The sequence below is a fragment of the Kryptolebias marmoratus genome, linkage group LG4 (genome assembly GCF_001649575.2).
Source record: "Kryptolebias marmoratus isolate JLee-2015 linkage group LG4, ASM164957v2, whole genome shotgun sequence".
Classification (NCBI taxonomy): domain Eukaryota; kingdom Metazoa; phylum Chordata; class Actinopteri; order Cyprinodontiformes; family Rivulidae; genus Kryptolebias; species Kryptolebias marmoratus.
Genome location: NC_051433.1, coordinates 10,109,252 through 10,119,846, shown reverse-complemented (window position 1 = coordinate 10,119,846; position 10,595 = coordinate 10,109,252). Strand labels below are relative to the sequence as shown.

At 38.2% G+C, this 10,595-nt stretch overlaps 1 protein-coding gene and 1 long non-coding RNA gene across 3 annotated transcripts in view; one reads left to right on the top strand and one right to left on the bottom strand.

Annotated features, from left to right (window-relative positions):
• Positions 1 to 25: 25 nt before the first annotated feature.
• LOC112450282 lies at positions 26 to 4,457 on the top strand. Of its 2 annotated transcripts, none has more exons than XR_005233083.1 (2): positions 26 to 333; positions 918 to 4,457. It is a non-coding gene; the product is annotated as an uncharacterized LOC112450282 (long non-coding RNA). The 2 variants fall into 2 exon arrangements; XR_005233082.1 differs by having other exon boundaries at positions 914 to 4,457.
• A 1,149-nt stretch (positions 4,458 to 5,606) lies between these two features.
• Positions 5,607 to 10,595, bottom strand: part of syn2b (synapsin IIb) — a 72,320-nt gene continuing 67,331 nt past the window's right edge. The window contains exons 12-13 of the mRNA XM_017408725.3: positions 7,772 to 8,555; positions 5,607 to 7,588 (exon numbers count right to left, since the gene is read on the bottom strand). Coding sequence (XP_017264214.1) covers positions 7,435 to 7,588; positions 7,772 to 8,555 — 938 coding nt within the window. The 3' untranslated portion in view covers positions 5,607 to 7,434. The remainder of the gene's footprint in view (positions 7,589 to 7,771; positions 8,556 to 10,595) is intronic.

The window sequence follows — 10,595 nt, the reverse complement described above, 5'->3', positions numbered from 1 at the left end:
CCCCCCCCCCCCCCCCAACCACCCACCCCTGAGACAGAAGCGACAAGGGACTGTGCGCGCACAACCGCGGCGTCAAACGTGGTCAGGTCGGTTTGGCGTGGAGCTTTCTGCTCATTGCTGCTGCTTTTGGTTGGTCTGTGTCTTGCCTGGTTCTCTCCCCCACATCACCACCACCCCCACCCCCGCCTGCACTTCCCTTCCTCCGCTCAACACAACCTCTGGGGATCATGAGGATACACGAAGAGGCATCAGGTTACCCTCCAAAGCTCTGATTTTCTTCGTTTAAGCGAACCGCGGAGGCGTATTTTTCTCAATAGTTTGCGCCATTGACAGGTAATGCACAAACCAGGGTTACCCAGTTTTTATTAGTTGTTATGTTTCTTACAAAACGCTGTGTACGGACCAATAAACTAACTAGAAGCAAGAATAATTTTCCAAATTGTGACTCGCTCTCCTGTTTGAAGGGTTGAGCTAATTAAGCGAGCATGCTAATGTTAGCCAAACCTGCCTCGTCAGGACAACAGGTGTTTTTGGTAAAAAAAAAAAAAAAGTGAGGCAGAATTTGCAGCTTTGCAGACTGCAGACAGTGAGAAACAACCTGCTGAGGTAATAACAAATGAAATAAATATAACCTACCAGCGCAACAACAGTATATGAAGCCATATGGTTAATGGCTTTATGAAGTTTGTACTAATGCCAGTGACCCGTTGCCTGGCAACCACCCTCATTGACCCAGTTTGCATGAATAGATTTTGAATCTGCATATTATCAAACAATAGTAGTTGTATTGTAGGTGAACGCTTGGTGAACTTGCTACAGGTTTTTAATTTGTATTTTTTTTTTTTGCTTAATTTAGTTTAAAAACGAAATTCTAACTTTAATTTTCTGTTTTGTTCCCCCTCATTGTGCTAAGCTAGTTTAATGAAGCTAATATGGACATGTGAAAGTTGCTGAAGTTCAATGAATCAAGAAACCACAGAAGAATATGGACAGGAATTTCATCAGGTAAATTTACTTATGTGTATATTTTTCTAACGCAGCAACATAGATACAAGATTAATTATATGTTTATTTATCAAGATTTGATGTTGCCACTTGGTGTGCGCAACAATGAAAAACAAATGATTGTGATATTATTGTTAAATACTGCCATGAGGATATCAGCTGTGATAAACCCACATGTTCTGCTCATAACACTCTCCAGCTGTGGACCTTCAGCAGCGTCTGGATCCAGCTGTTTGCCAACATTTCTTTTGCAATATTGATATCATGCACATTGATATTGCGATAAATTGATACATTTTCAGCAAATTAACAGTTATGGCTGTTAATTTATTTCCCATTGTTTAAGAAGATTGAACTACATACTTTACTTTACAGAAAAAAGTATTTTAAAACTGATATGGTAAATACATTTATTGTAAAAACACCAGAATTTTCTGTGCACAGTGCCTATGCTGTATGAGTTTATCTGTTTTCCACCATCTCTTTAACTTTCTTTCAGACTTTCTTGTAAAAGGCTTGTTTTTCAGCAACACGGTTGTAGATTTACCACCACCCGAGTTTCTTATGATGACTAATAGAGTCTTTATAGTCACATGAAAGGCTTTCATCTCTTAAGAAATGGCATTTAAATCAGCACAATCAGCACAGAAATAATTTGACAGTTTCTACGATTGTTGCGAGACATCCCTTTTAGCAGCTCAGCAGAATATTGTGAGTGTCATCAGGCATCACAACCTGCTGATTTCCTTAGCCGGTGAAACGAAACAATTTAATTTTAACCCAAGTAAGAAAGAAATTTGCCTAAATCTCACCCCGTTGTACAGGTTTGTCATAAATTGTTATCTGAACAAGAAATGACTGAAACTTACTGTCTGGTGCAAACATAGTTTCACTATGAACAGTCAGTTTGTAAACTTTTGGGGGTCCTAGACCAACATTAACACCAACCTCACACTCTTTTTGACCTAATCTCGACTCTACTGAAACTACTGTTTTTTTTTTTGTTCTGGTTGTCTTTAAATCATATCTTATCTGAAGACGTTTCGTGCTGAAAACGTCTTTGCAGCGGCAGACGGAGGCAGGGACTTTTTGTGTTACTCATTGAAATTCTCACCAGCTTAGCCCACTCACCCTGAAATGTTTTACTGAAAAGAATAACTGCATAGACGGCGCTCGTACGAAACGGGGAACCATTCGTAAACTTCGGGCAAAATCGTTCAACCTTCGAGCTGACAGATTCTGCTTAGATTTTGGTTTTAAACTTCCTGTGGCACTGCGGCACACAGCAGATGCAACCGGCAGCAGAGCAACCTGGTAAAAATATATTTCCAAAACCACAGTATCAGATCATGGTGAAATTAATTACCATTTCTCATTATTTATTTATTTATTTATTTATTTATTTATTTATTTATTTATTTATTTAACCAGTTTCTGACATGCTTGTGGGCTCAAGTGATGCACTGACGTTGCATAATGATGGCTGGGTGTAAAACTGAATTGATTTGGGTTTTCCAAAATTAGATTTTAAGAGGAGTAAACCATTAAGAATACAAATGATCATTGCTCTGATTATTCTGCTACACTATATAAATTGATTTTTCTTGCAGGAACACATGACTGTGCTACTTTTTGTAGCAGAAACTTAAAATCAAACTGAATGTGCGAACAAATACTGCGATGCTGTATGGATTAAAGTAAAGTTAAAACCACCCCATGCAACGTTTCAACCCATTGCAAAGCTTTGAGACTCAAAATGTATGCAAGATGGCTGCACAGCATTTAGAAGGTCGCCATACAGTGGAGCTTGAAAGTTGGTATAAAAACAGAAAAAATGTAACTTTAGTTTAATCGCGCTTCTGAGCTAAATTCTGGGCTGAATTAAGTCAGCGGTCACACTCTGCCTGGACACACTCTTTCTTTTTCCCACATTGTTCCACAGCATCCTACCCACGCCAAACTTATTTGTGCTGAGTATAAGAAAAAGAAAAAAAAAACAAACGACACCCTTGAGAGTTTTGTTGTCGCAAACAAAACGAAGCAATATTTTCTGATTGTTTATAGAGCCGAGTCCCAGCAGACTGGAGTTCTAGTATCTGACAGTGTTCATCATCAGAGTGCTCCAGTATCTCCACAGGGCTCTCCCACACTGTCATTACACTGTAATTATTATAAAGTAGGAAACCATGTCAGCTTTTTCAGCTCTGAAACTCTCTAAAGATGGGGAACAGCCATGAAACTAAAAGCCGTTAAAATCAACATTATATCAGTATTTAACAACAAGAAATTAACCAGAATATATATATATTTTTTTCCTTTATGCATTTTTAATACCAACTAATAAATTCTCTTATTATATTCTTAAATCATCCATCTCACATTTATCCTTTCTGGCTCAGAATCTTGTAATCTTTAGCAAATTTGGATGATCACAAGGAAAACAACAAAATATCCCAAATTTGGTTATATTTTGCCGCATTAAAAGCCCACAACTATGTCCTAAAAGGCAAGCATCCAGTTGATGAAGAACCAAGAGTAGCACATGCTACTTCTGTCTTTACAGCATAAATAACACTCAAAAAGTGTTTGTAAATGTGTCTTTTTTCCTTCTTGGAGCGTCTGGCATAGTTATATATAACATGTTTATTCCAAGGTAATTAAAACAAAATTAAAATGTAGTTCATTCTGCGGACTTGAACTTCAAGGCAGGGTTTTTGTTACAGATTTTACTTTATATTCACACACCGTTTTAACATTCTCAGGATAGAAAAACGTGCCGTTCTGCGTTTTGTGAAATGTGTGATTTTGTCTGTGCCCCATAATAAATTTGGTAGTATATGTAAAAAAAAAAAAAAAAAAAAACTTCTGCACACATTGTGCTTTTAAAGTCACTCTTTTGACTAAGGTGGATTATAAACAATGGGTGAAAATGTAAATAAATGAAAAAAATAAAACAACCAATACATAATCGTGACAAAAATATTCAAGCAACACATTTCTGACTTTTTTCATGTGAACCAAATGCAAGACAAACACGTATTTTTTTTTAATCATTCTAAGATTATTTTTGATGACATATTCTATGTTTTTTTAAATGATCAATAATTGTTCAAATAATTTAGAGTACACCTTTGCTCCTTTAAAGATAAATGCAGTGTTTCCACAGAGCTATACTGCCATCTGCTGGTGGACCAAAGGAATTTTAACAAAGCCGTCCAGAAAAAGCAAAATAACTTGATGTAAAAATGTTTTTGTAATAATTCATGTGCATTCAAAAATGTTTTCTTGACATTACTTTACTCCTACAGTTTGTAGGTTTTCATCTATCAAATATGGCCCTGAGCTGGGAGTGGAGCAGTCAGAACTGGGTTTGTTGTTTTTATAAGTGGACATTTTGTGTTTTTGTTGAGTTCTGTAATATGTTTGTGTTTAAAATAAAGCTGCAGCATTGAGAGGTTGTCTTTCTTTTCATTGTTGCACCAAAATATTTTCCAGCTTATTCATCATCCACGAGCTTTGCTGATCAAACAAGACTGTCATTGACCTTTGAACTCTTCGGAGGGAGACAAACAAAAGAAAAGGGAATTTCTCCCATTTGGATCATACTTTGTTTTTGTCACAAAAAATATTTGGTTAGTTCCCTAGGAGCACAGTTTATATTTTGCATTACTAGTTTATTTCTTTAAACACGAACAAAAAATAAAGTAGAAAATAAGTTAAACTGGGATGAATGATTTAAAAAATCTTTTACAAGTACTTACATAAGCTAAGATTTCAAGCCAAGTGCTTAATGATTGACTGCCTATTTTAAATTTCAAAGTAAAAGAAGTGTGCGATGCAGCTTGAACATCATAAATTGTCATCATTCTAAATCCTAGAAAAGAGAGAGAGAGAAAAAAAATTCAATTGGAATGATAAATTCTTGCCATAAATGCCCAAATTAGGCTCAAAATTGGTCACATTTTGATTTTTTAATTAAACACATATTACATCTATACATCAAAAACAGATGATTTTACTTTCATCTCCTTCAAGACAGCTTGACTGAACTCATGATATGAAACTCTGCACTCGTCAAAAGGCAAAACTATGAATTAAGGCACAAACAATGTCACACAGATTGCTGCGCTTCCATGCATATAGCAGAGCATGGATTCATGGAAGGACCCAAAAGCTCATATGACCCCAAAGGTCATACTGCCCAAAGAAAGTGGGCGGAGCTTATTGCATCTCAGAGAAAAAAAAATCACAAAATCAGACATGTAGCCTAACATTTAGAGATTTTGAGAAGTTTTTCATAGGGAAAATAAAGTAGGCTTAACTTCTATATAACAGTAAAAAAATTAAAACTACATGCATCAACCTATAGGTGGCACTACTATTATGGTTATAACATTTTGGTGTATAACTCATAAATCCAAACCATCCAGCGGAGCATCCTTTTTTTTTTATAAACAAATGCCACCTTTTCTGTTAAAACGTCGAGGACCTTGAATGGTATTGATTCAATAAAGAATATTAAGCAACTAAAAGCCACATATACGCAGTTTTAAAACTGATTTTAAAGAGAACACCTCTTAGACAAAAGATGTAGCCATCAGTTTGGATCTTAGTGAATCAGTGGAATGACAGAACCACATCTTTATTGACTTTTTCGCATCTTTACAGAAAAAAAGAAAAAGGAAAACATCAGTCACCAGATCATGCAAAGCGATATTGCATTACAAATAAAAACACGATACAAAACAAACAATATATACTGTACTATAAATACAAAGCCTCAAAAATAAATTAACCAATGTATTACAAAAAATAAACTTCTGGGTTGACACATATACAAATACATTATGCTAAAATGTACTTTCAGTGTGGTGCTGGGGATGGAAAAGCAGACGGGTTGCAACGATTGGGGTTACGATGAGTTGAGATTTCTCTTCTCTTTTTTTTTACTCGCACTGTATGTGCTTGAAATGCTGTAGTTAAAGTAATGAGGGTAGAGGATGTTTTCCAGGTTGCAATAAATACACTCCGCCTACACAAATCAGATTAGTTATAAACCCCAACACTTTCATCGCTTGTTAATCCGACATCCTGCTGCTGACTGTAGATTAAGAGTAGCCTGGAAATTTACCACTGAAGGGAATCTTAAAGGGAATGTAAGAAGAAAGTATGAACAGATACACAAATCCTGCATGTATGATATTTATATTAGGGTGACAGCGCTCAGCAGTCATGTTGAGGTGTTATTGCACTACTGTCTCAATGTCTTTTAATGAGAGTAATCAACAAAGTACAATACTGTTGATAGATCTACACAGAGGTGAAACAAGAAATCACCAGTCACATCTACAGACATGAGTAACTATTTGAAATGCATTGATCTACTCCTCAAAATGGATTTAGTCAGTCGGCAATCGGCTCCCAAACAGTTCCAATCAGTCTCGGCCTTACTGGTTCAACGATGCTAACCGCTTCAAAGTAAACAAATGCATTCCAGGTTTGCGATCGACCCAAGTCTGCACAGCTAACGAAACGCAGCTGTGAATCGAACACGTGTTCACAATAAGGCTACAACATCTAGAGAGAGGCAACGAAGGGGCAAAAACTCAACACTGATAGAGCTCCCATCTGTTCCAAAAGTCACATTTAGCCACTTGGAGGAGCCATGCACAAATAGTGAACACAGATGAACACACACACGTAGTTCCAACTCCCTCACACACAAAAAAAAATGGACTTCAAGGATCTTCAGACAAAAAAAAGGGGGCCAGGCAGGATGAGCCTGGCAGTAAGGGGCTGAGTACCAGAGACAATACAGAGGAACAAACCCTTTTAGAAATGTTTTTTTCTTCTTTTTTTTTTTTGTTTTACTCACTGACAATACTGACTGTAGGGGGAACCATTACATGTCAAATGTTTGATTAGTTAGAGTTTGTATAAATCCACTGAATGAAAGAGTTATGTCACTGACAAAAGCTTATTAAAAAGTGCTGCTGGATAATTTTTCTTTAATTGGCTTATGTCCCTTTATAGTTATATATATTTATATTCATATACTATGTTATATTGTATGTACAAGTTGTCTGTAATCTTAAATATGACACTTTCCACATATTTCTGAATAGGCTCATTTTATGTGCTATGGGAAAATAAAGATTCTTTTAAATTCTAATCTATTCTACTATAATATAATCTATCATATATCAATGACGTAACTCCTTCAGGCCAGTTATTCTGTCAATAAACATCACATTGTTACTCACACAGAGAAGCTAAAAGTTTAGCTGAAGAGGGACATAGGGAAAAAAGTACAGTTAACACAGAAACTTTAATCTCAGACTGGATCACATATAATCTCAATATAGACATCTGGCCACTGGTAAAAGAATGGCCAGCATTGATAAGGGGCTGACGGCAATTCGGCTGTGTCTAGTCAGAGAAAAGGCTGGCGAAGGACTTTCGAAGGTTGCGGATGGTTTCGGCCTTTGCCTCTTCTTGCCCGTCGCCGCTGGAGCCCGAGACCCCACGGAAGAAAGAGGAGTCGCTGAAGGCGTTGAAGGCATTGGTCAGAGACTGGGACTTACTAAGGGAAGGAATGGGAAAACAAAGAGATCAGAAGAAGGAGAAGGACTTATGGAGAAGAGCAAAAAAGAAGAGAACAGAGGAAATATGTGAACAATAGTGGGAAATCTTAAAGAAATGTACAGCTTTGCAAGGCATGCTTCTTTTAGCATGATCAACACTGCATCGATAATCTGGTTCTTACTTCAGTAAAGGATGGGTCTTTTGCTGGGGCTGTTCTTCAACAGGAGCCGGGGCTTCAGTGGATGCAGCAGCTGCTTCAGCTGGAGCAGGCTCAGGGTTCGGAGAAGGAGGGGCTGGCTTGGCCTGGGGGTTAGTCGTCGCTGGAGACTGAACATGTGGCGGGGACTGGTTTGTTTTGGCTGGGGACTGAGGCTGTGCTGGGGAAGCATCCGAAGCCTGAGTAGGCGCTGAGCCTTGGGCGGGCGCAGCAGGCTGGGGTTTGGGTGAGACTTTTGGTGGAGGTGGGGTTTGTGGCTTTGGCTGAAGCTGCGGTTTGGAATTCCTGCGAACAGGAGGGATGGGCTTTGCAGGTGGTGTGGGTTTTGGGGGCAGATCTTTAGGTTTGCCAGGTGCTGCTGATGGGGAGCTTTGCATTTGGGGTTTAGGCTGCTCTGTGGTGGCACCAGAGGCCGAGGGAGCGGCAGGAGGGGACCCTGGAGCTACAGCTGCTGCTGCCGCCGCTGCTGCTTTAGCTGGAGATGAGGGGGCAGCTTTGGCTGGGGATGAGCTGGAAGCAGAATCTTGGGCTGACTTTGCCACAGATGGAGCTCTGGTCATTGGTGGAGGCCTCGGAACAGGAGGCTTTGTGACAGAAGCTGCCTTCTGAACTGGGCTTGGTTTCTGAGCCTGGGCTGGTTTCTGACCGGGACCAGGTTTCTGGGCCTGGTCTGGCTTTGGTACTGATTCAGACGCTCTTTTAGCTGATTCTCCTGATATGTCCACACTTTGTGATTTCAGCGGTGCACCTAAGATATCGAGATAGATGACAGTTGTATTAAAAAAAATTAACATTACACGAAGTAAATAAACAGCTAAATCAGAAAATACTTGTGCATTTCTTTTAAACTCTTGCACCTCTTAAGCGCAGCAGTCAGAAAACCAGGCATCTGTAACAGTCATTCAATACTCACATAATGACTCGTCACATTCATAGAAGTCTAGCGCAACGCAACTGTTCAGAGAGAACCGGGACGAAGCAGGCTCTGAATGTCTCAACCATAATGACCAGCAGAGGGTGGAAGATCAGCACTTATTGGAAAGGAGTGCCTATCATGCCAAGTGTTAGTTGCTTTTGTGCACAAGAGCCCGTGTGGTCATTAGTATAGCGCTGACTGAAATGGGCAATGACAGGAGGGGGAAATGAAATCGAGCGAAAGTAAACAACAAAAGAAGGGGTGGTCGAATATTGACTCAGTGGCTCAAACACTGGCAATAAAGCAACCTGACAAGCATCACAAAAGGATCAAGAAGTCACACATGCTATGTGAAAAATGACTGAATAGGGATGAGTTTCCAGTGACACATTTCCTGGATGCAGGATTAGGATTTGACATGTATTAGGTCTTGAGTTTGTTTGGAAATGGCTTGGAAAATAGTCATAAATGTGTGATGCGTTTAATTACACACCATGTTGATCATCATCATCACAACGTATTCATGAAAAGTCATCCCAGATGTTCTCAGAGTCATTGCTGTCAGGCAGCTAAATGGTTGTAAGTCTTACATTTGACTGTCATAAATGATCCCAATGGTTGCTTGGGACTCAGGACGCATAAAAACCAAAGAAAATAACATTTGTACAAACATAATTGTAAAAGAAAATACAGTAAGCATTTGCTTGGACACAAACCCAAAATTTGAAATAATTTCAGACGGATTGTTTTTTGACGATGTTAGACCTCTTTTTTGTTTAATCTGAAAAAATATCTCATTTAGACACGTAAACAAACTGTTTAAGTCTTTGACCTGAAAAAAATAATATATACTCATTTAAAAAAATAAATATCAATGTTGTATAAGTATCTAATACCAGTAATTCAATGGTCTGGATCCAAGCTATTAAGGAATGATAATGGACATAAACAAAAAGATGGGTATCTTCACTGAAACCTTAGCTTTAATTGCTAGCCCAGCTTTTGTAGTTTTGTAATTTTATATAAATATATGTGTATTGTATTAGTCATTTGGTCTTTTCTCAGGTAGCTTAACAGATAATGATAACTTTTTCATTTTCAATTAAAAACAGTGAAAGTTTGCAAGCCTATAAAATCTAATTTGCATATGAAGTCATTTTACTCTCCATTTAAAAAGAGAAAAAAGAACAATTCATTAATGGAAAGGTTTTATGTCTGCCACTACAAAATAATCCCACGATCACTAGAAGAGACTAATAAATCAAACTGCACAAGCATTTGCACATCATAATACATCAGTTAAACACATATCACTGACACATCCCACAATACATATAAAGCTGCTGTTAATAAATCAAATTAAACACCAAAGGAAGTCAAAACAGTCACATTCATGCAAACTGAGAATCCCCAGTGAACAAACATGCCAACACACAATGACAAAGACAACAAGTCATAACAATGGCTTTGTGAATTTAGCACTTTATACTGCTGCTTTTTGTAGGCACATTTAGCTTCAAAACATGATCACTTATGAGCACAAGCATCACCACATACGTTAGAGCAACAGCTGCAGTCACATTAAGGATGCCCGTAAAGTGCATCTTACTGCACATTTGCTTGTCAACTCAACTGGATCAAAGGCGTTAAAGAGAACAAAAAAAAAACAGTCATAATTTAAAGAGACAGCGTAGTTTCTGCTTTTGAACAGAGACTGTGGCTGTGACCATTACTGTCAACACCCGGCTGAAGCTGGACAATAAAAAGCAACGACACCAGGAATAATCCTGAAAAGCACTGCCACCTTCAGGCATCAGAGCCAGAATACGACTGAAAATGAACTTCTCCTACTCTGATAAGACATGTTTGAAA